Source organism: Chlamydotis macqueenii, chromosome 15, assembly GCF_036417535.1.
Source record: "Chlamydotis macqueenii isolate bChlMac1 chromosome 15, bChlMac1.mat, whole genome shotgun sequence".
NCBI classification, from domain to species: Eukaryota; Metazoa; Chordata; class Aves; order Otidiformes; family Otididae; genus Chlamydotis; species Chlamydotis macqueenii.
In genome coordinates this window covers 8,057,019-8,082,713 of record NC_141570.1, presented here as the reverse complement: position 1 = coordinate 8,082,713, position 25,695 = coordinate 8,057,019, and the positions used below count along the sequence as shown (strand labels likewise).

General features: G+C 38.5%; 2 protein-coding genes across 5 annotated transcripts in view; one reads left to right on the top strand and one right to left on the bottom strand.

Annotated features, from left to right (window-relative positions):
• Positions 1 to 4,529, top strand: part of CYTH3 (cytohesin 3) — a 53,353-nt gene extending 48,824 nt beyond the window's left edge. For both annotated transcript variants that reach the window (XM_086759863.1, XM_086759862.1), the window contains exons 11-13: positions 17 to 88; positions 218 to 372; positions 988 to 4,529. In XM_086759863.1, the coding sequence (XP_086615989.1) occupies positions 17 to 88; positions 218 to 372; positions 988 to 1,060 (300 nt within the window). In that variant the 3' untranslated portion in view covers positions 1,061 to 4,529. The remainder of the gene's footprint in view (positions 1 to 16; positions 89 to 217; positions 373 to 987) is intronic.
• A 638-nt stretch (positions 4,530 to 5,167) lies between these two features.
• Positions 5,168 to 25,558, bottom strand: USP42 (ubiquitin specific peptidase 42). Of its 3 annotated transcripts, none has more exons than XM_086759749.1 (17): positions 25,464 to 25,558; positions 21,528 to 21,765; positions 20,618 to 20,818; positions 19,255 to 19,365; positions 18,991 to 19,093; positions 18,755 to 18,822; positions 18,525 to 18,595; positions 17,900 to 17,982; positions 15,591 to 15,702; positions 15,050 to 15,190; positions 14,740 to 14,840; positions 14,153 to 14,291; positions 12,735 to 13,469; positions 12,250 to 12,338; positions 10,087 to 11,589; positions 9,311 to 9,600; positions 5,168 to 6,588 (listed from the first exon to the last, which is right to left on the bottom strand). In XM_086759749.1, the coding sequence occupies exons 2-17, from the start codon at positions 21,754 to 21,756 to the stop codon at positions 6,548 to 6,550; spliced, it is 4,017 nt and encodes a 1,338-aa protein (XP_086615875.1). In that variant the 5' UTR covers positions 21,757 to 21,765; positions 25,464 to 25,558; the 3' UTR covers positions 5,168 to 6,547. The 3 variants fall into 3 exon arrangements, with proteins under 3 accessions (XP_086615875.1, XP_086615877.1, XP_086615876.1); XM_086759751.1 differs by having other exon boundaries at positions 5,168 to 6,580; positions 9,318 to 9,600; XM_086759750.1 differs by lacking the exon at positions 25,464 to 25,558 and adding an exon at positions 24,736 to 25,077.
• Positions 25,559 to 25,695: the final 137 nt, after the last annotated feature.

Sequence of the window (25,695 nt, the reverse complement as noted above, 5' to 3'; positions counted from 1 at the left end):
TTTCCTTTTTATTTAGGACAAAGAACCCAGAGGAATTATTCCATTAGAAAATCTTAGCATAAGAGAAGTTGAAGACCCTAGAAAACCAGTAAGACGTTTTTATATTTTTAAAAATGAAGATATATAGACCATATAGAACTTAGATGTAATGTTAAGTGAAGATGTTTGTCAGTTTTGTTTTGTTTTTAAAATTTATTTCTTCATTTCTACCGTCCAGAACTGCTTTGAGCTGTATAACCCCAGTCATAAAGGTCAAGTAATTAAAGCCTGTAAAACGGAAGCTGATGGTCGAGTGGTGGAAGGCAACCATGTAGTGTACAGAATATCTGCTCCCACCCCAGAGGAAAAGGAAGAGTGGATTAAATCTATCAAGTGAGTTTAAAGTCTTAAATGTCTTTCAGAAATTAAGCATAAGCTCTTTTCAGAGTAAGAGACTAAGATAACACGTATTCCAGCTTGCCTGAAGAATTCTGATGTGACAGTGTCCCCTAGGATTAATGACAAGCTGCGTGGGGTTGACAGATCAAGATAAGAGTCTCCTGTTACTGTCTGGTCCTAAGGAAATAGTACTACTAACTCAGATGAGGAAAAAGTGGATTTTGTTTTTTGTTTTTTTTTTTTTTTTAAAGCAAATGTAAAGTCTTGTTTGAATCATCTTTCACTCTAATTTTATTAGATTCTTGCTTCACCTAAAAATTACCTTCAGTGACGGGTATCTTAAGCATGTTCACAGTGTAGCTTTAAACTTTCACAGCTTGAGTTTATCTTGTAAGGTTTATAAAGCAGACCCACGCTTGAAGAAATAAATAATGGTCAAGATGTGATGCTTGTGATGCTTAGGAGTGAACCATCCATTATCTCATTAAGAGTGTGGAGTCATCCACAGGGAAGAGACAACAGAGTAGCTTTAGTTTTCACAAACCAGTGTTTGTTAACCAAACCGATGATTCCTTTTTTTTTTTTTTTTTTTTCTCTTTTTTTTCCTAGAGCAAGTATCAGCAGGGATCCCTTTTATGATATGCTGGCAACAAGGAAACGACGAATTGCAAACAAGAAATAGAACATGATCAGCAACTGCATTGACCTATAAATGAGCATACAGTTGAGTGATAATGTAAAAATTGGACAAACTAAATGAAGACAGTAACTGTAAATTTTTATATATATACACTTTACTACAACATAAAAAGTTGGCAAGACCTTTCAGGGTAAATAGTTCTTGGCGTATAATTTGAAATAAGCTTCAAATCCCAGAGGATGATGATGTTGGAACTGAATTCAACTGAAAACATGGAAGCCTTGTTTTCACTTACATTAGTTACAACTCCAGTTTACTTGGGTTGGGAGGGAAGGAATTCGAGGCCAATAGTAAAATGTCCTGTATCTGTTGTTTGAGCACATTTCCTATAAAAGAAGGAGTGACTGTAAGACTTTCATCTCTCACTGAAACGCAGCACCAGAAGTGGAGTACAGCGTGGTCTAGCACTTAATTTTTCTGTAAGCGGAAGACCCACAATCTCAGTATCAGTTTTCAAGTCGTGCATGTTTCACAGCAAATGAATGGCTGAGTGAAGCTTTGATTTAGTATTTGCTCTCCTACCTTTATGGAAATGGCTTTTCTGTTCAGAAACGCGACTCAGCAGTAGACTGGCAGCTGTGTAGTTTACTAGCTGTGCCAAAGGGTTTGGTTGATATGCACTGAAATACATGCAGGGCCCAACCACAAAGGTTTGAGCCCGTAGATGTGACACTAAGTGCAGATGGGGTTTGATATTTGCCAGTAGGCTAAAACTCATTCCCGTCTGCTCGTATACTCACAATAAGCAGTAAGATTTAATGACAGGTTTAATCTGCTTTTTATATAGTAACATCCTTCTTATGTTTTAGATAGCTTGTAGTTTAATTAACAGTAAGTTACTGCTAAAGGAGTAAGGTGACAGGGCTTGCATGAGTTTAAAAGGCTTTGCATGTGAAAACACTCCCAAATTTCACATGCATTTCATGTTTTTAAAGAGAAAAACCAGGAAGGTGAAATCTTTCTGTAAATTACAGCCCTAGATAGTTAAGCAAGCAGGATTCAGTCCTTTGCTTGATAACAAACTTTGGACATACAGAAATGATCAGTATTTTTGTTGCGTTCTTAAAGGCGATTTTTCAGATCTGTGCTTCAGCAGTTGAAATTTTAAAAAATGAAGACATCCTTATTTTTACTGAAAATCTTACACATCAATTCCCTTGTGCAATTAAACAACTCCCCCACAAGCACGTCTTTTTTTTTTATTTTATTTTTATTTTTAATTTGTGGAGGATCTTTCTGTGGTCCCAACAGGACTTTCAGCAACATGTAAACTGCTGTGGCAGATTTTAGTACAACGCTTCACTGTTGGTAGTGCACATACCGTTCTTAAAGTAAAGCCCCTGATTCCACAATGGGGAAAAAAAGTGGCTTTTTGGACCCTGCTGCTTCTGTTAGCTCTCAGTTTTTCACAAACTCGTTGAACCTGAGCCATGCCTACTGTGACAGTGAATGCTTAGGAGACGCAATGCTTTGTCAAAGCAGTTTTGCTTGTTGGAGTTATAGGAGCACCTCTGGATACATTATAGGGAAATGTACTGCACTGGCAAAAACACAGACTTTCTAAGTTGATCTGTTTCAAATCTCCTTTTAACTGCAAGAGAGAATCTGTTCTGTTGTTCCTGTCTTACTAATTTGCCTTGTTTTGCATGGGGTGTCAGCCTGTGAATGTTTTGCTTTATTGCATGTTTGCAAAAAAGGCCGGGAAGGAATGAGTGAAGTCAACTTCTCCACACCTTCGATTTTCCCCAGAGTGTGTGGCATTGCAGTCTACTTGGGTGAATGTTCAAATCTGAGTACTTCCAAGGGAATAAAACTCGACCAAAGGCGGTAGAATCCTTGAATAAGTATCAGCGTTGGGATATCTTTGCTTAATGGAACTCATTTAAACTTCATAGAAACGAATTAAGTTGTATGTCCTGTTTGCAAAGCAGCATGATTACAGAGCTGCTCGCAGCACTTGTTTTGAGTCTTCTGGTCTCCAACTTCAAGTTTTGTTTTCCAGCTCTGCATACAGCAGTTTTAGCTTTGGGCAAGCAGATTTGTAATGCAAATAGTGATAAGCCAGAACCAGTGGTACTAACGAGTGTAAAGGAGAAAAGCAGCAAATAAAGTATTTGTGGAGAAATGTGAGATTACAGAAGCGTTAATAAGCCACGAAGCACTTTTGTATCAATTCTTATCTTCTGAAATATCACCTTCAAGAAAATTATTTATTTAACCAAGTGAGGATGTCTGCCTATAAGCATGAAGGAAATGCCTTGAGAGTTCATTTGCTGTATTTAGTTTGAAATTCTTATATCTGGCAGAAATAATTATTTAGAGTAACATGTAACTGAGGATATTATATCAGGAAATACATTATTTCATAGCATTAAAATGCGACATCTTAAACTGCTCTTTGTGGTGCTCAATATATCTATTTAATTTACCAAAGCTAATGGAGTAGCGTTCTTGTGTGTGATAATATCTGATTTCAAATGTTCTTTGTAACAGTATTAACAGGGAGTGAAACCGGCCCAAAATTTCCACTGGCTACAAGGCCAGTAAAACAAAGTGGCTTGTGAAAATTTTGGCCAAATGAGGTACTATCCACGAGGGTGAAGAAAAATCTCTCAACCTTTCCCTTTTTTATTGGGCTTCAAGTCCAGGGGTAGCTACTGAGACTAGCTGCTCGGTGGCCTAAAGCAATACCTGTTACGGTTTGGCCATGCTGAGGAAAAGTCCTCTGAGGACAACAGAGTTCTCCCTTCCTGTTGCACTGAAACTCGCATCGTTTTTTCAGCTCTTTGTTTTTAACATTGCCCTTTACAGCTGCAGGGGCCAGCAAGAGCCACTGCTGCTTCCACCGTGTGCGTGGCTTCGCTCAGCGTCTAATCTGAACCACTTGGCCACTAACATCAGCCACGCTGCCGGCGCAGCGGAGGGAGAGAACTGTATATAATACTTAAGCTCAGCCGGACTGACTTACGTTTTACAATATTCTGACAAAATAAAATAAGCTCTGCGTCACTTAACATTTTGAACCGTTTTAAACTGGTACAAAACTGAACCTTTGTAAACTAAGCAGCATTTATAATGCTTCATATATAAAAACAATGCATATTTTTAAGATTTATTACATATCTATGTAGATATGCTTGCTGGAAAAGCTAGGTCTGTTGTAGACCAAATGCTACAAATTAAGACTTGTGGCTTACCAGTTTCATTTCTATATTTTCTTGGAAAATGTTTCTAGCTAGAGTTTAAATATAAAATGTAAATACTGTACAGATATGTATTGATATAAGTATTACTTGGTGTATACAAGTGATTTGCATGACATACTCTGTATCAATCATTGTTAAAATGTGATGTTCTATGTAAATCCACTGCAATATTCATGTTTTCATTTATCATTAAGACTTGTTGCTTAAATCTGGAGATTTTCTCAGAAATAAAGTGTGAAACTCTACTGTTGTATAGCTCCTCATTTACCAAGAAGAGAGGGGAGGCAATTGTTGATTTGTACTTTTTTTTTTTTTTTTAAAGAGATTAAGGTTCGATTTTACAGCACATGTTATAACTGCTCTTGTAAGTAAAAGGCCCTTTTCCCTATCTTTGGGCACATTAATTTAAATTACCAGGTTTAAATTTGCAGAGAGAAAAAAACCTTCAACTGTAAAATAGCTTGTTTCAGTAAAGTATGCTACAGCTATGAGTGTTGTTCCATTAAGAGCTGGTTTCCCTTGAGAGCCACCCTAAATTAAGGAGGTAGTTTGTCAGTTCCCTTGCATGAGTTTCAACCAAAGCAGAGCTCTGCTCCTCAAGTAGATTAATTAGACCTCCCCCAGTTAGAAATGTCCAGCGCTGCTGCAGTTGCCCACGCTGCTGCTCTGTAGCTCTAATCCAAAACTGTCACTAACTGCCCTCCCTCCATTTACTGCTTATTAACCAGCTCAGGCAGTTGTTGCTTCTGGAGCTCTTACTGGAGGTGCAGCAGTCACCCTTTAAACTCCTTTTACGCGTTTATGCCGGAGTTATTCATCAGACAAAAGACAAGACACCAAATCTTGGAGCCAGAGGAAAAAAAAGCCAGATACAGGAAAGGTATGTGGTTTCTTTGTCATGTTACTTTATGTAACTTCACAGAACTGTTGCCATAGGAACATTATGCAGGGTACACTTATGGTTTGGCTTTATGGTGTTCTCCATGTACCAAAATATTACTTTAAGCTACTGCTGAGCCTCCAACCTGTTGCCTGGTTTCGGAAGCTTTTAACGTCAAAGGAGAAAGCCTTCTGCATTCTTGTCTAGGCAGCTGAAGTCCAAGTTACTTATCTTCTCTGGGTCACACCGACAGCATCTTCTCACCTACCACTGAAAGGAAGATCTGATTTCTTGAGTATCAAACACACTCTGACAGCTGTCAATTCACATGACATATTGCATGTTAAATAACTCAAGTAAAACTCAAGTAAAAATCCATTTTAACTTTGCTGTATTTATATACTATATAAATTTTACATGCTATATATTTACAGTGGGGCAAGTGCTTTTTATCTTTAAAAAAACAAAGATCAAACTTTAGACATCTCTGAACAACACAGCTTGTATAAACCAGACAGATTATTCAGATGAACTGTATTTAATACAGGTTCCCCACTCATCTCCTGATGCAGGACCAGTGAATAATAAGTGCATCACAGTTTGATAGCATTTAATAATAAAAATAAAAATCACAGTATGAATTTGTCTGTAACTAGACACTTTAGAGAGACAAAACAGACAACTGAGACTTAAGACAAGTGACAGTATATTAAGAAAATGTAATAAAAACATATGGAAGAGTATACAAATAGTCTTGAGAGATACATTCAGAACTGCATATTCGTTGTTTCACAATGCTGAAAACCAGAAGATTTTCTTCAGATCTTGAATATAACTCAAATGTGAAGTAAATTAGTTTCTAGTGTCAGACATCACAGAAAAAAAAAAGATTAAGCTCTTGCAAAACTCTAGTTATCTGAGAGCTTGTGAAATTTTAAATAAGTCTTTAAATTAAATATACAGACTGTCAGTTGCAATTTTTATAATTCCTGGTCGCTCTTGCACCAGATGTCTAACTTGGAGTAACATTACATGAATAACATAAAGTCAACCTGAGTCTGTAATTAAGCAGCATTTGAGATGGTCTATTCCAGGGCACGATCTCACATCAGCGAGATACTTATGTGGTAATTTACAATGTTCAGCAGTTGTAAAAAGTTTCCACCCTTTTGGATTAGAAGTATATTTTAAAAAAGAAAGTCTCAAGTTAAAAACTAAAAAAAAGTTCTTTCATGGTAAAATTCTGTACAGAAATGTTAAGCACCACTTATGACTGGATTTTGTCTTGATGGTAAATGTTTTGATAATAAAATTTAAGTTTTGATGGTCAATATTGGTAATGTCGGGTTTGACGGTAAGAAGTTGTTGGGTTTGACGGTAGGTTTAGTTTGAGTATTGAAGGCTTCCATCAGTAAGCTCCACATCTGAAAGACAAAAGGAAGCAGTGTCACTCCCCGATGTGATGTTAAACACAAAACGACGTCTCAGTGGTTTGATTTCTGAAGGAGGAGTCTCAAACCTGCAGACAGCTCCATCAGCTCGTGGCTGCAGGACCCGGCTGACTCGGGAAGGTGGCTTCCTCCCACTTCAACTGACTGCATTTCAGTGCTATGCTAAGCCTGGTGAACTGTACAGAGTATCAAGACAAAGCCACTTGCTTTATTAGCAAGTGGTAGACCTCGGGTAAATTAAATTTTGTTGAAGTTTTGCCTAGACAGCATCCTTGTTTTACTAACAATCTTGTGGTCAAGCCGACCAAGTTTTACTCACAAAAGCAAGCCTCCAGAAACTTGCTGGAGAGAAGATGCAGGAATGTAGGAAATTAATGGCTTTAAAGCTGCTCCTTCTCTCATCCTATCTGGATTTTTCTTGAAACACAAGTTATCACTAGACATTTTCTTCCTTATTACTTTGTTCAAAGTAACACGAGTCTTGGTGTAAAAGGCACAACCTCACAATTCCTTCTCAGTTGCTCCTCGCCTGTCCCCGGCTCGTTTGAGAGGTTCAGTACTCTCTAAAAACACACTGCCAAAGTGGCCTTTTATTGAGATTAGATTCCATCATTCAGAAAATCCCACTTGAGACCTGTTTTTAAAAAATTATTTACCTTTTCACAAGATGAAGCTAATTAACATCCATGGACTTGACAAAATATTTGCAAGTCTTAAAAAAATTGCTTTTCACAGCCCTTATAACCCCCTTGTATTGCAAGCAGGGTGTCAAAGTGGGGTACTGCCATCGTATTTATCAATGAACACCTCTTTCACCTACAGAGCCCGGTAATCTTAACGCCCCTGACTTGTGTGATGAGATGCAAGACATTTACTTTCTTGCTATGCTGGTTTGGAAAAAATCAAGTTTGCCATCTGCTGGCCGGAGAATTCACTAAAGCCAAATGAGTATTGGAGCAGATACATATTCTGTTCAGTTCCTGATTCATCAGCTAGAACAGAGACACTTTCAGTCCAATAAGGATTATTTTGACATCAGTGTTATAAAAAAGTCTACTTTTACAACAATAGTATTTGAAAGACCTCAATTCAATTCTTCTTAATCTTTCCTTGTTAGAGATAAATATCATACTAAATTTCACAAGAAGAATGTGTGAACTATCAGCTTTCCCTCTGTACAATATTTTCAGAATAAAACTTTTGATTGTCTATGTCCTAAAATACAACAGTTGTTTCTCCACAAATGCACCTTCCCTTTGGCCTAAGCAAACTTTTCAGTGCAAGGCCCTGCTAACTGTGGCAATTTACCTCAATGTGGAAACCACATTTAATTTGAAAATTAAAATATCTTCCAAGGTTAAACTCTCCAAATGGTGAAATGCATCCAACTGTAATGCAAAGAAGATAAATTATTTTGGTTTTTATGCCAGAATGACATGTTCCACACTGGGCTATTGGTGAACACAACTGTCACTGACTATTAACCCAATTCCTAAATTGTGGGTAGGCATAATTTGTAAAAAATCTAAAAATAAAACTTGCTTTTGGATGGTGAGCTGCCTTCTTCAGGGATTACTTCAGTTATCTGTAAGAGTAAATAGATGGCTGGGGTTGCTGGTTTATTAAAATATCTGAGTAACTGGGACTGGCTTTATGTCAGATAATGGGCACTTAAGGTTTTATTTTTATAAAAAACACTTCTGTTCACAAAAATTTCATGAGAAATGTTGTCAAATTTGATTTTAGGTGTTGAATTTGTTGCAGTGTGCAATCTTCTTCACTGCATAGTCCTACAGCTAATCAAACTTTATCATCTACCGAGAGCTGAAGTCAGGACTATGACAAGCAACAGCAGTTCAGTGTAAATTCAGTCACACACTCAAGTTTGTATTTTGTTTTTTATGAGAAGCACCACACTGACTTTTTTTAGTATTAAAAATTGGGAAAGAACTGTTTCATTAGCTCAGTTCTCTGCATTTTAAGCCTATACTAGCAGAAGCAAACCCCAGAAGTAAATAAAGCAATAGCAGGAAATGAACATACTCTCCAGGTGTCAAACTGCGAAGCATCCTCTGGAGGGTTAACAGCTGTGAGTCAGTGTGCTTCGGAGAAGGCAGGTCTGCATCTGAAGCACAGTATTTCGGCATTATCACTGACTTACATTACTTGGAATAAGCAGTCAGCACTGTTTCCGCTATGAAATAGCTGAACATGGTATTTTATTAAAATCAATTAATCTGGCAGTCTTTTTTAGGAAGATGGTGTTTCACAGCAGTATTACTAGCCTGGAAGTTCTCATGTCACCATCTTCCATCTTGACTACTGAACCTCCTGTCTACCTACTAGATTCTTTTTCAAGATGGAGCTGCCCAAGGATTTTTGTCCTAGTTACTTGGACTGAACTTAATAAGGCGTCTTGCATCTCTCCCACTTTTTCTTCACTTAACCATCAGATCAAATTAAAATTACTTGCCCTTCAACCCCTTCGCAGTTTTATTTCAGACTTTCTTTCCTAGAATTGTAAATGTGGGAAAAAAAAAAAAGAAGCCTATCAAATACTTTTTATAGTAATGCAGACTGTTCAGAAGCCATGATATAAAGCAGAGATTTCACCACACAAACATTTAAAGATTGTTTTAAATAATATTGTCTATGTTACTAGAATGGAGTCCTGCAAACATCCTGTGCCCCTTACCTTTAACATACTCATTGGATCTGATGGAGCTGTATTTCTTGCTTTCACCTGCACCAGGAGGCTTCCCTTCCTTGTAGGGTTGTTTACCCTGGTTTCTGTATTGCTCACATAAATAACTGCCTGGAGGACAGGACTCTTCCTTCTTCTGTCGTGTTTTCTTCTGTAAATGAGGATCTACATGTTCCAAGAAGGCTTTCAGTTTCCTGATGTGTTTCTTCTTTTTCTTCTTTTTCTTATGTTTGCGATTGTCATTGTCAAAGCGGAGCACACAGAAATCCAAATCATAAAGTCTGAAGGAAACATGCAAGTTAAAAATAGAAAAACACATGTGGCACTTGATGCATATATGAAACGTTATTTATTTTACCACAGGTGATGACTTGCAGCGTGTCAGCTATTTTGTGGCAAATTCTGCACATCTAACTTACTTTAGATGGAACAAACTTAAGCCCTCAGACTGAAGGACAACAGGGCCTGGTTTGTACACAAATCATTAACAAGGGCTAGTTGTGGAATATCTGTAATTAAAAAAATAATTGTTGTAACCTGATCAAGAACGGTGCGCAGATGCGATGCTAACTATGTGGTCCAGATCTAGTGTTCTAACACAATTCAGCAATATCTTTCCTGTCTTCACTTGACCAATCTAACGACATGATCCCCAGCCAGATTACGCTACATAAATAACTTAGAAACAATGAAAAAAAGCCAGACATGAGAAACACCCAGAAAAGAATTAGGAAAAAATTGCTGATTATGCTGGAATCCTTGCTTACTTGTAATCCTTCTCTCGATGTTTATCTTTGGATTTCTTTTTCTTCTTGACCTTCTTATATTTTTTCATTCTTTGGTCATCTATCTTTCGGGATTTCTTTTCTGTTTCGCTTCCGCTTCCTTCATCGTGGGCGTATTTTCTTTTGAGATTTCTTAGTTTTTCTTTTTCATTTTCCCAGGAAGAGTCTTCAAAATTTGAATGAATTGACAGAGGTGGAAGTGCATGCCTTTCATGCGAATATTTTTCAGATTGCTGCTGAGGTACTGAACAATGATGCAAGTTCACTCTGTGGCTGCTAAAATGATGTACGTCTTCCTCTCTAGAGACTGTGTTGTGAGGCCATCTGCTTTTGCAATGATAATCCTTATGTGACCTGTTGTTGTAAGCTTGACTCGATTTGTCAAAGTCTTTATCACAATGAGAGGACTTTCTCTCTCTACCGTCTCTTGTTGCATGAGAGGAATAATAATCACTGTAGTATCTGCATTTTTCCCATCTCCGTGGTTGATCCTGATAGTATCTTTCTCTGCTCCAAGTTCTCTCTCCTTTGGAATGATAATACCTGTTCCTGCCTTGCTCTGTTCTTTCTCTGCTCCGGGATCTATAACGAGAATATTTTCCTGAGCTTTTGCCATTATTTGGACTGCTTCTTTCATTATGGGAAGATCTGTACTTGCTTTCATTGCAATACTCCTGCTTGTAACGGTTTTGCTTATTTGTTTCCACACTGCGAGAGCACCTCCTGTTGTGGGAATGATCATCTGTTTTGCTTCTGCTTTGCTTCTCCTTCTCCCTCTCTTCAGTGTCCGAGTTTTCTCTCTTCTTTCGGTAGTGCTCTTTATCAGGTTTTTTAGAGTCGTATATTTTTTTCTTGTATTTTTTCCTATGTTTATCTTCTTCACAGTTTTTATTACTCAGTCCCTCATTTTCTCTAGAAAATTGACTCTCCAAAACTTTATCCAGCTTCATAATAGAAGAGTCATTAACAGGTGGTACCTCTACATAGTTATTAGAAATGTCCTTTGTGTTTTGGCATTTATCTGTGGTATCTAGAGATGCAAGGTTTTTAGAACTACATTCAATGTCAGACTTTACAGAGGAAGTTTGCCCTAATTTCTCTTCGCTCTCAGGAGACCTTTCAATGTACAAAGGATTTTCCGTTGAAATGAGCTCAGGTTCTTTTAATCTTCTTGGCTTGTCTTTGTCTCTGCTGTCTTCAGACTCACACTGCCCATGCAATTCATCTTCAGTGTCCATGGATTTTTTTCTGACCTTGTGCTGGCCGTTGATACTGGGATGCACATTGTCCACTTTTGTTATAATACTTTGAGCAACAGCTTCTTTGGCAGAAATGTTTTCAGAATCTGGGACAGTAAAAAGATTCTCAACCTCATAGCTAAAGTTGGAAGGAACCTTCCTGGATTCTTCATAAGCAAACAATGCTTCCATCACTACATTTTCCATGAGAGCATCATTCTCAGAAGATTTCTGAGGTCCAGGGACACTGCACAAAATGAAAAACACATTTTTTCACTTGGAAAAAAATCCATCTAAGAGATGAATGTTAGGAGTTAAATACCTCGAAGTAAAAAAAATGGTTGCTACTGGAAAACTCTGACATGCCCTTTAGAAACCTATTCTCACACCTTCCTCAGCTCTCAGAGCTGGTGTTTTTTGCTCTTGATTCTGCAAGTATTGCATTGAAAAACCCACACCCAACACATGTGTCTCCCTCTACTTGCTGCTTTGAATCACATCGATAGCCAAAACAACTACATTTGCTCTCCTTTCAACCAGAAAAATGAAAGCACATGGATTTCCCTCCCTCTCCATCAAATGGGAGAGCAGATAGTGGGAATCTACATTTACACATCCCAGAATGGAAAAAAAAAAAAGGAAAAGGGGAGTAGAAGAAGTATCACAGACAACGAAAAAAAAAAAATAGAAAAACATTCTCTGAAGAAATGAAAGTTTTCAAAGAGGCATCTGCCTATATTTAATGTCAGAATAATACATGCTCAGTGCTGATGTTTGCAACACTAGAAGTACAATGTGGAATTCTCTATACTGATCTAAATCTTTCTATTAAATAGTATCAGTAAACAGGTAAAACAATTATAAACTTCTATGAAATCTTGCTTTAATCAGAATGTACTCATTTTACCTTATTTCCTCTGACAAGCTGTTCAACTGGCTGTACGTGAGAGATTCTAAGATTATTTCTTGAGGAACTGGCGACATGGTTACAGGCATCTACAGTTAAAAGACAGAAGTTAACAGGCAGAAAAAAAAAAAAAAAAAAACTTTAGTAGAAAACTACTGTTTGCAAAATTTCTACATGAGATGTTAAACAAGATCACTTGGAGTTGTATGTGTTATTCCCATTTTACACATCACCCCATTCACCCTCCCCAAATATGTTTATGAAACTTATGAAATGTTATCCCAGCTGAACTTCTCTCAAGATGACATGTTCCCGTACGTCAGCTCAGTTCTGCAAATTCTAATGGGATTATAGCACAAAGCGTTATGATGAAATCTGTGCTGTGTGTTCTCTTGGTATTTCACAAGACTTAGGAATTTTATAATGCTCCTGAATACCGAACACATCATAGGTGAGAAATTCTAGATGGAACGAACATAACTCACTGTTTCAAGCAATCCATTTGTTTTAGAAAAGAAAATCTCAGAAGGTTTAACAGGTTGAACTTGGCAAGTGGAATCATCAAGTTTCAGTCCATTTTCTTTAGGTTCATTATCTAAACTAATAGCACCATTTAGCGAATCGTTTTTTGGCAGCTCATGCTGGGATCTTTCTTCTTCAGCATTATGACAGGAAGAACGGGGATTCTGCAACGAACAGACCACTTTTCCAATCAAAATTCCATTAGAAGATACTATGTTGCAATTCCTTTTAAACAAACCCTTAGATTCCTCAGATTTTCCTGAAGATTCTGCACTGTAAGGGACTGGGTTATCAGAGCCGAGTTTAGGATTTCCATTCACTGCCGGCTCAACAAACATTTCATCAGGATCCTCCTGCTTGGAGACATTAGTAGCAACTGACACTGTGGATGCATTTGAGGTAGACTCTGCTGCAGAAGAATTTGTAATTGTGGATGACGGAACGGGCTTGCTTAGATCCTCATCCTCCACAGCACTGCTAAGACAGTCAGGTTGTGACATAGTCTGATGTGCAGGCAGTTTGTTATGAATACTGATAGTGATCTTCTGGTTTTTTGATGGGTCAGTAACCGAAGGCCTGGTAATTGCCCAGTTTTGAATACAAGCTGTCGGTGGAGCTGATGATGGCCTTTTTAGGGTACCACAAACAGTATTTGAATCCTCTTTTAGGGGTCCATTTCCGTTTAAACGACTTGAATTCTGTATTTGAAAAGAAGAGATTGCAAGATGGATATGTGCAAACACACAGCATTTAAAGTTTAAAAACATTAAATTCTACTATCTATTCCTACAAATTGCCTCAACATCTAAGTAAACAAAACATCCCCCTTCAAATAGAAATGTAAGCTCAACAAGTGTGTTTAATTCCTGTCTTTGGTTTACTGCATATTGGTATCAAATGAGCACCATTTTTTAAACCCACTCAAACAACTTAACATTGATCAAAGCTATTCCTAGAAATATATTTATTTTTCCCTTTAAATAGTCCCTGAAAACATTACAATAATTGTTCTGGTACTCAGGAAGAATAGAATTTGTTTTTACTCTCTCAGCTAAAATCACAAGTAATCTTTACTTTTTTTTTTTTTTAATTATTTAAGCATTAATAGACTACTTAAATTGTCTCAAGAGCATAGTTCTCAGCGCTTTAGAAAGCTGAGTTGAAGTATGAAGTAAAGAAGTATGATGGCTGCGCAATTTAGGATTAGCTACTGTTTGAATAACTCTGGCCGTAGCATGAGGTCTGTGAAGAAAGCTGCAGTGTGGGAGGGAAAACAAAACTCAGCTGGTGAAAAAAAAAAACCCCACTCCAACAAAAAACCCCACACCAAACCCCCAAATCACTATCAATTTGGTGCCATTATCTGCCTCTCTCAAATTACCTTAATCATATGAGGAGGAAGTCGTGGTCCTATAAATCCAGCCTGCTTACTGTTAGTCCCCCGCTGACCAAGGAATGAACGGGGATAAGACGGTGCTGGTAAGTAAAAAGCACGTTCTCCGAGTGTCAAATCATAGCGCCTTGGGAAAAAAGCGGTGATCTTAGTTTAGAGATTTCTTTCAGCCTATTCTTGGATTAAACCCCATTCTACAATTTTATAAGAACAGTTTATATGACACGGAAGACATATACGGAAGACTTAACCAAGACTAAAAACTGAAAATTAGATAACGGTCTTTTTACGACTGTCCTTTCCAGAGCAGTAACTCATCCTTACACCATCTATGGCCTTAATTTCTCCTCTTTTCTAAATGAGCCAGCTACAGTGAGCAGATACATAGCAATTTACACAGCGCAGCAGTTTAAGAGCAAGCAATGAAAGATAATAAATGATATGGGTAATTTCAGGTTAGATAGAACCAAATTACACAAACAGTAATCCTTTCCTAGGACAGAAAGAAAAACACTTCAAAGAAGAAATAACGGGAAAGTAAATATATTCTGAATACACTTTGTATTTGTTATTACCTGATATAAAAAAGTACATAAGCTTGCTGATTGAGAACTGTTTTGATATCAGAAAGGTCTACTGAGGCATCATTCATGCGATACCAAAGTCCATTACCAGCCTGCAAATAAAGACAATGATATATTTAGATGAACTGCATGTTTTCCAAATGACATCATAGATAGAACACCGCAGAACAAAACATACCAAAACAAATCAAACAGAACATAGAATGCAACCTTTTCCGCTAAAAGCAGTGGTTACCAGCAACATTTTTAATTTCTTTGTCAGCACGGATTTTACCTCATTAGAAATCAAGCTGATACGTACCTTTATGAAGCAGAGATAGTGTCCTGCGTTACAGTTGAAACCACTATGTACAAGAACTGCATATAAAGCATAGATGAGTGGTTCTCCAATTGACTGGGACATATATGCTCGAAGATCCAAATATTCAGGATATTTTACATCCTAAACACAGACCAAGAAGATTTAAAAATTATTCTGAAATACTTCCTAGAATAGCCTGGGGAAAAACACTTCTAAAAACACAGACTAGGATTATATGAATATACCTGTCAATTCATTTAAAAATACCTATTCTCATAAACAACATTTACTAATTTAAGTTGAAGAGAATTGTTCTCTACAGAATCAGCTGTTTAAGAGTAAGGTATACTCTTATGGTCACACAGGAACTTTATAGTTACTAAAAAAGAAAGCAGCAGCCATAGTTATTATATCAACTTTTCTTAGACTATAGTTATTAGTCTAGTTATTGCCTGCAAATGTTAACAACTTTAACATGAGTATTCATCTTTGGGAAATCTCCCATTCCAAGAAGATAGTTACATTACAACTGTAAATATACCTTGTTGATCTTTCCACCTGTAAAATTTGCAAATCTTTTCAGTGATATTGTGAGAACATTGGAAGAACGATGTATCGTGTACCTCTTCGACGCGGGAACCATCTTTTTACACCTTAAAAACAAGCACAGACAAACGTTTAACAGCATATTCTTTTCCTCTCCAAAAGTCAAACAAGTTTTCATCTCTCACACATGCTTATGCTATTTGAATGATATTTACTTGCATAATATGTTTTTTCTTTTCATAAATCCATACACTGCATTTCAGGTTTGTTAATAGAGAAGATAGCAGGATATAAGAGGACAGCTCTACAGAACAAAGAATAAAGGATTTAGAACATTATCTTTTGATAGCCAAACAACTGTCGGAACACGTATCTTTGTTATGCCAAAAAGGTAAGGCTTCCCAACAACTTGGCACAAAGCAGGACCAGAAATCTCTCACTAGAGCACATCATCAGGATGTAAGACAAGCTGCCATTTCTTGTTACACCAAAGTGGCTATTTTGAATGCTTGTCCTGGATACATCCTTTCAGCTTTCTGCTGGAATGCAAATTTTAAAAGTGGAACAAGAGATTCTTGGTCCTCTGGACTAGAAACTGCAAATAATTTCCAAAATGGATGATATATCAACATAAAAAACACAATGGAAGAAAACAGTCATTCTGCAGGAGGGAGACATTGGACATTAGTAAATCTTCATGCACTGTAAAGACACTGAAACCATCTGCAGTCCTTTGAAACAAAAATTTTTAATTGTAAGTGTGTTGCATTGCACACTCAAAGGTAGGAGGTACAGGGTAAGCTGTGAAATCCAACCACTAGCAGAGAGAAAGACTGCAACATATCAGTTTACATCATCCAGAAAAATACTGTTGCTAGCAAAAAGTAGGAAGAATTAAATAGTCTCTTTTCAAATTCTGATGTCAAAATACAAGGCAGAGAATTCCATACTGATGGAGAATGCCTATGAACAAAAACAAAACAAAAAAAAAAGAAGCTTTTCATAAAATTCTGTGAAACTTATAATTAGATACAAAGTTTCGAGGCAATAATCTTGATTAGAAAAATTCACAGTAGAACAGAAAAGGAAAATGTCAATTAGGAAAAAGTTAAAAGTAATGGAATAGTTTACCATAGTTTACCAGTAATAGAAAAGATACTGTACATGTGCTAAACCTTTCTTTTTCAACTCACAGAAATGACTGAAACTTCTGGTTTTATGTGTGACTAAACTGATCACACCTCACATTAATGAAGGATCATGTAATTCAGATGTGACGTGCTTATTCCAGTGACCTTACTATTCCTCAGCCATAATCTGTAAACTATGAGAATTCTTCATACATTACATGCTGCTTGCTAGGATCCACAGACTAAAATGACCCTGGGATTAAACTGTAATAGCCTATTGGATGGTCTTTATTCAACATCTGCATTCAAATGTACTAATTAACTTATAGTTTGCCAAATACAACAAGCAGGTACTACAGTTTTCACTTAGTAGGATCAGACAGGAATGTTACAGAACCGAGCCTGGCAGTCTTTGCTTTTCTGAGTTTATGTTTGAATAACAACTTGCTTTACTAAAATATCTTATTAAAATGTTCCGTGCTCTTACGTACATAGAAACATTTTACATATTGATCAGCATATAGGACACCTTACCTCCATTATGCTTTCACTAAGCATCGGTTAGGTCTCACATCGGACAACAGTAGTCCACAGGTTTTACACTTCAAGAACTGTGCAAGACACTGCTCGATGAGCCAGCAGAGGTTGCTAACGTTAATTATCACCGAGTCTGTTCACATTCACTGAGACACAATCTCACTTTATTTCACAGTGAACACTAGGACTTTCAGGAAGCTGACGTTGCCTCCCACCCCATATGCTGTCCATAGCTCTGTGCTTCAGCTCACCGCTACTTATAAGACATGCCTTTTAACTTCTGGCCATATGAATATTTCAGCGTGCAAGCTCACACCTACGAAGACTGCCAGGTCTCACTGTGGACAATACTAGGCATAAAAGTCTAACATGAGCTCATGGGCACCAATTCTTATAATATATTTCCAAATATTCAAACAGAAACACAAAAATTACTCTCTTAGAAACAAATGTATTATTTTCCAAGCTTTGAAGGATTTCACTGTATTGGTTGCATAAACAAAACTAAATGAAAGAACAAAAGAGCTGTGTTTCATTATCTTATTTCTAAACAAAGTCAAAAGATAACTTATGCTCTAAGTCATGTAATACATTAAATGTGTATCTTCTATTAAGATGTAATTAGTAACAATCTTACTTGCTACACTTATAGCTATTTTCACCATCCAGTTGTTCTGGTTTCACAAATTGTTCTAGAGCTCTGGTGACAGATGTAACTGCCTGGAGGAGTAAGAAAGCAGAACACTAAGTCACTAGAAATGCAAAATTTCAAACACTTACTAGTAGTTTACGAGAGAATCTTGCTAGTTCATACTTAAGTGACCTACTGTGAACCAGAAAACACTGTGAAGAAGGAGGCAGAAACAGAGTAGGCTGAGCATTTAACTCATTTGAAAATTATTCTACCTCAAAATAAATAAATTTTGCAATACGATAGACAGCATCTGTGGTATGCTTTGACATCAATAATGAGAACAATCCAATCCATCAGTCTAACAATAGATGTATATTGAAGAAGAATAATTGAGAAGTATGACAGTATCATTGTTTGTGTAGATATAATTATTATTCTTCCAGCTTAAAACCAACGCAAACATGGAGACCATTTACATAGCTTCCACAGAAGAATAGAGTCTAATTAATTCCTATCCACCAACAAGCTCTTTTGTTTTAACAATGTACCTTTTTAAGTAAAATGAGTTTATTTTAGAAAGCTCTACAAGTCTTTACACATCTCGACCCATATTCACAAAACATCTTACCTTTATATCCAATGTAATATCGAGGAATGGCTCATATGTATCCGAAACGGCTTTGCAGTTCAAGCACTTTACTGGAATTCAAATACAAATGCTTAACAGCATGTTAAAGAGACTAACTGTGAAAATTTAAATTATTAATACATATTACTTTTACTACTAACTCCTTTACTACAGACAGATAAAAAGACACAGACTACTTCGAAGGACAGTAAGATTTTTTTTAAACGTACCTCGGGATCTTAGATATCCTCCAAATATTTGATAAATAAGTGTGGTGGCTTGAGAAGATCTGTCCAATCTGCAAATAAGTTATAATCAGACCTCAGAAGATTTAAGGCATAGAGTTAATGCTTCAAACAGGTTTTTATTTTTATGAAAACCAAGGACATAGATTTTAATTTATGCTAGTAAATAAAGGGGTAAGAGGGGCTAGATAACATTTAAAAGTTAGTTTGTTTATGCTTACTTGGTGCTTCCATTTAAGCAAGCTTTCTGCAAAGCATCAACAGTGAAGCATAAGAATTCATGTGCATCCTCTTGACTGCCAAAATGGAAATGTTTTCCTATTCCTAATAAATAAGAGGATTATTATATTTATCTCGTATAAAATGAAAAACTCATATTTCTAAAATCTCTCTTCTTTAAAGTATCAAAATCATTTACAAGCATCAAATAATTATTTAAAAAAATTAAAAGATATCAAAAAATAAAACCATCTGAAATAACTTACTTTTAAGGCCATTGATAACAGATGTAGGTTTGATGGCATTATTAGAGCAACACAGGACCTGGTTAACGTGAGTTTCCATCGTGCACATCATACAGAAGCCTTCTTCATGACCTGAAGAGTGAAAAAAAAAAAAGCATCCCAGTCTAGTCAAATATACACTGCTACAAAAAAAAAAAACCAAACAACCCAAACCCTAAAAAACGTAAAAAAATCTTTAAGTTATAGGTACAATGTCCGCTCTCCATGTTACATTCTCTTCTCCTAAGTTGTCAATATCCCAATAGTTTTGTGACATTATGCAGCATTGTACAGAATAAAAAGTCGATTAAATCTGTATTAAAGTGCATTTTCTGATGAGAAACCTAAGTATCTACTGCAATGTCATCTTTTTTGCAGGCTGACAGGAATGTGAACTCCACAGACTGCAGAATATATGAGGAAACAATATTGACATTGATGATAGAGCACTAAGAGACAATGTGTGTTATTTTCAGCACACTGCTCTTAGGTGACATGACACAGAGCTAAGAATCCTCTGGGAGAAAGGAAAGATTAAAGTAATGTATGTATTAGTATTTCTTCTCTCTTTTTTTCAAAAAGATTTTTAACTGAAATCATTTTTATATATGGTAAGAAAACAGTTACATTTCTAGGAATAAATACTAAGGTATCAGACTAGGAAGCACACAGGTGCCTTTATAAAAACACACACATATGGATATGAAAAGAGGCTTCTAGGCTTAAATAAATTCAAATATAAAAATGAAATTCAAAGAACACACATTCAAAGACTTAAAAAATAATAATAAACAAACCATTTAGAATAAAATCAGTCTAAATTTCCATGGTCTCACACAAATTTACATCTGAGTTCATAACAGATGAGCTCGTAGCACTTTCTAAGGTGTTTTTTCCTTTTTTTTTTTTTTTTTAAATGAGTCAACAGTGAACATATCATGTATCACAGTATTAGTGCATTACAGTGTCTAGGCTGCGAAGACTAAGAATCTATGACACCAACATCCTAAATTTTATCACCTTTCTACCAGCAGGAAACCCAAATGCCAAATGTTCATCAAATGCCTTACTTTACAAGGCACTTCATTGTTCATGTGAGGCAAGAAATGATCTTTTTTAGAAGTTTTACCATGGTGCTTTAAATGAACAAATGCACTTTATATGCTATTCTGAATCTCCTGTTAATATAATCATAGAATCATTTCGGTTGGAAAAGACCTTTAAGATTATGTTCAAAGGCAGCTTCAACAGATAAAATAAGACAACTAAGAGTTTTCTTCACAGAATCACTGTTGTTCTTTCACAGCTGTCCAACAGATTTATTATAACGTTAGAAAATACCCACATGACTGGGTGTGTTCAAGCGAAAGCATGTAATTGGCGAGAGGAGGCGTGTAGGTCAAACATTGTAGAGTAGAATTCAGGAAACACGTGTTGCCGAGATTCTGCAGTCCAACTCCAACACTTTGTGTTTGTTGCCAATCCATGCAAATTTTCTCAGGTGGAAAAAGAATCCTTTGTGGCGGGGCAATTCCATCATTAACAACTGCAAGAAAATTGTATTTTAAAGAAGATGTATTGCTTTTGTTTTACAAAGGATATTTAACAAGCTGCATTCTGCAGGAGCACCCAGAAGCAACAGCTATACTCCAAAACACAAAAATGTATGATGCACAGCTTTAACACTGTGGCTCAAATTTCCTGGTCAATACACTGTTTTAAACAATAGTTTATTCACCTCTTTTAATTCTTCTAACACAAGACAAACTACCGCTCTGATTTTATTGAATTTTGACAGCTTTCTTTCCATCTATAGTCTTTAATCTAATTATTAATTCAATTACTATTTTTTCCTTATTGTAAGTTAAACCGCAAATTTACACTTGTAATTACACAGTAATAAATACAAGAACTAAGATAGAAAAATAGCAAGTAACTAGCACAGAAACTAACCCTATAGACATCAGATCTTTTCCTGAACAGTTTTACCATTCAGTGTTATAAAAAGCTTCCCATAATTGACTGTAAATAGACCAAAACTAAGTTACAAATATATTGTGAGCAGATAAAACTAAGTTTTGCAACACTAGTCCCTTCAGCTGGATTAGGGGATTCACAAAATTGAAGTCTACCACAAAAGTCTTTATTTACCACAGTCCCATTTTATAGCACTGCCACAACTAAGAACTGCATTTTTTAATTCGGTTTTATTTTGTTTTTTAAGAAAAAGGTGGGAGTACAAAAGACAAGCTTACCTAGATCTCTTTGGGCAAAAGGCTTTGATTTTTGAGATGATCTACAATAAATAGCACCTCCAGGTCCTTTGTCTACAGAGACTTTGTTTGGATCTTCTGCAGGTGGTACCCGGCCCAAATTTGTGGTGCGTGACGTCATTTTTTTAGTACGGGGTTTCTTAGATTTGTCAGACCGCCTTGATGATGATTTTTTAGATTTTGAAGATTTTGGTTTGTTAACTATGGTCATTGTTCATATCTGTAACAGAGGCAAAAGTTCACGTTGGCATAAGAACGGCAGGAAGCACTCCAGAAATAAAAGAAGAGGAGAAATCATGTCACTTAGTCTCAAAGAAATAACTTGAAGTAAACAGCCGATAAGAATGATTAAAAAAAACCCAAACAAAACCACAACCCAAAACTAAACACACAAAGCAGAATTTTCCATCAAAATTGTATCAACATTACTTTTAATTTCTGCAGAGCTGCTAACTGATGACATTTCGTATGCTTTCATGGGATTTTAATCCATTAGTTATTTTTTTAAAGGAGCTGTGAGCAGTGGCACATTCAAGTGCGGGCCTGTTGAGATCCAAGAGGAGCTGTTTGGCCCATTTTTTCATTCCTGGGAACCACATTCCTCTGAGACACAGAGGATTGGATAAAGCTCTGAGAAATCTTGGGAAAGGAGAGCAAGAAAACACTTGTAAATTTATTTCTGTCTGAGTTTCTCCTGCCCTTTCAAGAAATAATTGTTTTGATACATTTTTGGCACAGTATGTCCGGTACTTTGCACCTATCACATTTACAACTCCTACTATCAAACAAAAAGTTGAACCAAAAAGCATCTTTTTCAGTTCTGCTTATGTGAAGTTGTACATTTTTCCCTGGCAAAACAACAGAGGAATGTAAGCTATAAAAAGGAAATGCTGAACGTAAAAGAAAGCAATACAAGACCTCAGCCCTCAAGGACAAAGGCAATAACTGATATTAAGTCCTTTTTAAGATGCTGATTAGGTTTCGAGATGATACCTCTTTAAATATGTGTAATTGTGTGCGCATAGTAAGCTGCTGAATAATTACAGGATCAATTATCAATTTCTAGATGTAAATTTCTGCTATCTTACTACAGCACGTAGGGCCTTTTTAAGTTTAGGGAAACTATAAACTTAACTGAGGTTTTAAAGCAGAAGCTGCTTTGTTATACTGAAAAAATGGGAGAACAAAGCATAAAGCAGTTTCAGATTTATGGCAAAACTTGATTGCTATTGGTAAAACTTAAGGTAGATTAAACAAAGCACAGTAAATTAGAGAACTTCTAGTCTCACAGAAGACAGATTACATGCACAGCCTTTAATTAGATCTTTTTCCCTTTAAATCTTAAATTGAAAATCCACTCTATACACATTTTCCACTTCTGAGAAGATAATACACAGAACTGGAAATTTCCCTCTCATTTTACTGGGAAATGAAGACATCCTTGTCCATTTGGAATACTAAGATGACAGTTCTTGGGCTCAGTGATTTTCGGATAAGACCCAGTCTTTAAATCGCAGATACCAGTGGCATCTCCTTTTTCCAATTGAAAGGGAAAATGTTTCAACAACATATTTAAAATATATTTGTGGGACAAAAAATAGAATCAAGATTGCAGCGAAAGGCAAATGGAAGAATATTATCACAAAAAAGTTCGAGCATTATATGGACCAATGAGGTAAGCCTTACGTATTTTAAAATTTATTTTTGACAACTGAGTGATATATTACCAGATATCAAGCAGTATACAACAGTAAATATCAACTCTAGTAAGAATAAATCAGATCCACCACTTTTTTCAAATATGTCAATATAATTCTTAACTTGGACATAACACCTGTTTGACCAAGAAGTACAAAAACTATAAAACCTGATGTTTTCTTCTTCTCCTGTTGTTCAACATACATACAGATCCTGTTCCTATACCACCGCCGAACATAAGTTTACATTGTCATGTGTATTGAGTGTTATTTCCCTGTGCGGGTGTCGTAGTAGACTTTTCCCAGTACAATACTGAAAAGTAAAACAGATAAAACAGTTACTGTCAACACAGTAACTGTTCACAAAACAGATAAAACAGTTACTTTTCTCAACAGTAAGCCATTTGGAGTTTTGCATCAGCATTGTTTAGATTTTTTTCAGCAGTCTCATCACAAAACACATCAGTTATGACTTGGTCTAAATGTTTATATTTGGTCTCCACTTTGCATACAATAAATCACAGCTCAGGAAGATTTTAACATCTCATTCATAAAACTGTGTTTAACTGGGAAATAGTGGTTATGCATTTATCTCATTACAAAACAAACATTTTCAACAGTGATTGTAAAAAAAATAACACACACACACAAAAATACCTAGGTATAAATAAGCAGCAACAGAAAACTACTACCGCACAGATGTGAAGACCAGGCATGTTTACATGTCTAAATTACAAACTACACTTCCACACTGCAACACTACTGGAAGAAAAGAGAGGGAGAAAGGAAATGAAGAAACACCCCAAACACACGTGCCGCACTACTTTTATTTTCATTATAAAATAATCCAGCCACTCAAGCCAGGAAACGTGAAATTAATTATCACTTTACCCTTAATTGGAAGCCAATTATGTAGGCGAAGCACAGAGTAACTCCACCCGCCCTTCGCCCCGCTGCCTCGCAGGCCAGCGGAGTTTCTTGGGGCGGCGCCGAGCTCGGAGCCCGCGGGAGCCGGAGCAGCAGCGCGGGCGGCCCCGGTGCCCACTCCGGACGGGCTCCCCGCCACCCTGCCTCCCTAACGCGTCCTAATATCTCTGTTTGAAATTACGCCGTCCTCCTCCGACGCCCTTTTATTACCGGCGCAGAGCTTGAGGAAACCAACCCGGTCACCCTCTGCCCCTGCCTTTCTGAAGGTTTTTAGTTCCCGACAGCGCTTTGACACCCAAAGATAAAAGGCTGCTTTCACGGGCTGGCACGGCACGCTCGCACGCAACATGTCCGCGCTCGGGAGCGGCGAGAGCCCGAACACACACAAAACAAAACCGACACGCAGGCGAGGGGCGGCCGGGAAGCGGCTCCAACGGAGCGTCCGCTTCTCTTCGCCTCGCCCTCCTCCACCTCGCGCACGGCCCCGCGGCTCCCTGCCCGGCCGGGGGCAGGCCCAGCGCCCTGCCGTGCCGCCTCAGCGCCCGCCTTCCCCGCCCCGCTTTCACCTTTCCGGGCCCGAGCCTCCACAGAGTCCGCTATCGCCCAACGGCGACTCCGTGCCCATAGCAACGCGGCGGGGAAACACGGCGCCGGGGTTCGAGAATGGACTCGAACCCAGACCCTCCGAACGGGGAGGCCCCGCGGGGAGCCCCCGCCTCGTGGAACGGGGAACAACGCCGCTCACGCCGCCGAAACTCGGGGCAAAAGGGATCCCGGCCGCCCTCCCGCCGGCACCGGGACGCGGGGAAGGGAAGCCGAGCCCCCGCGTCGACAACAGGAGGGAGAGGCAGGCGGCGGGCGGGCGCTGGCGAGATCCCGGCACCTCACGGAGGAGGCGGGCGCGGAGGGGAGGCATCGCGCCGGGGACCGCCACCCCCAGAGCCGCGCCGGGAGGGGGCCGGTCCCGCCGGCCCAGGGGGTGGCGGCGGCGGCGGCGGGGCTGGGTCCCTCCGCCGCGTGCTGGGGACGGCGCCCCGCCCCGCCCGGGGGTCCCACCCCCTCCGGCTGCCCGCCAGCCAGGAGGGCAGCGGCCGAGTGCCCGGCCGGCGCCCCGGCGGGGCGGGGTGGGCTGGGCTGGGCTGGGCCGGCTGCTCCCGCCGGTCGCTTTCCCTTCCCTTTCCCGGGCCGGCCCCTCCCCCCCGGCCCATTGATTTCCAGGCAGGGAGACGCACGCGGCGCTGCCGGGCTTTGCCAGGCCGCCGCCAGGCCCGACTCCCCCCCCCAGCCCCATTACCTGGCTCGGCCCCGCTTGACTCGGCGCTGCCGGGTCCCCCTCGCCGCAGCCCCCGCCTCAGCCCGGCCCGCTCCGCCTACTGTTACAGCCCGTCGGGGAACAATGACGTCCCTCCGCCGGCCTCTTGCATCCGGGGCCCGGCGCCGGCCGGGCAAGCGGGCGGGGGGAGGAAAGGAGGCGGCGGCGGCGGCGGGGGGGAGAAGCGAGCTCCTCCGGGTCACACGGGGACCAG

What these genes read in the sequence shown, in the direction of transcription:
- USP42 (XM_086759749.1), bottom strand. Translation starts at nt 21,756, where the DNA reads ATGACCATAGTTAACAAACCAAAATCTTCAAAATCTAAAAAATCATCA. An exon ending in GCTTGAACACACCCAGTCAT is followed by an intron (nt 19,366 to 20,617) that starts GTGGGTATTTTC and finishes TTCACTCTTCAG; the next exon opens with GTCATGAAGAAGGCTTCTGT. An exon ending in TTCCTCCTCATATGATTAAG is followed by an intron (nt 13,470 to 14,152) that starts GTAATTTGAGAG and finishes TTTCAAATACAG; the next exon opens with AATTCAAGTCGTTTAAACGG.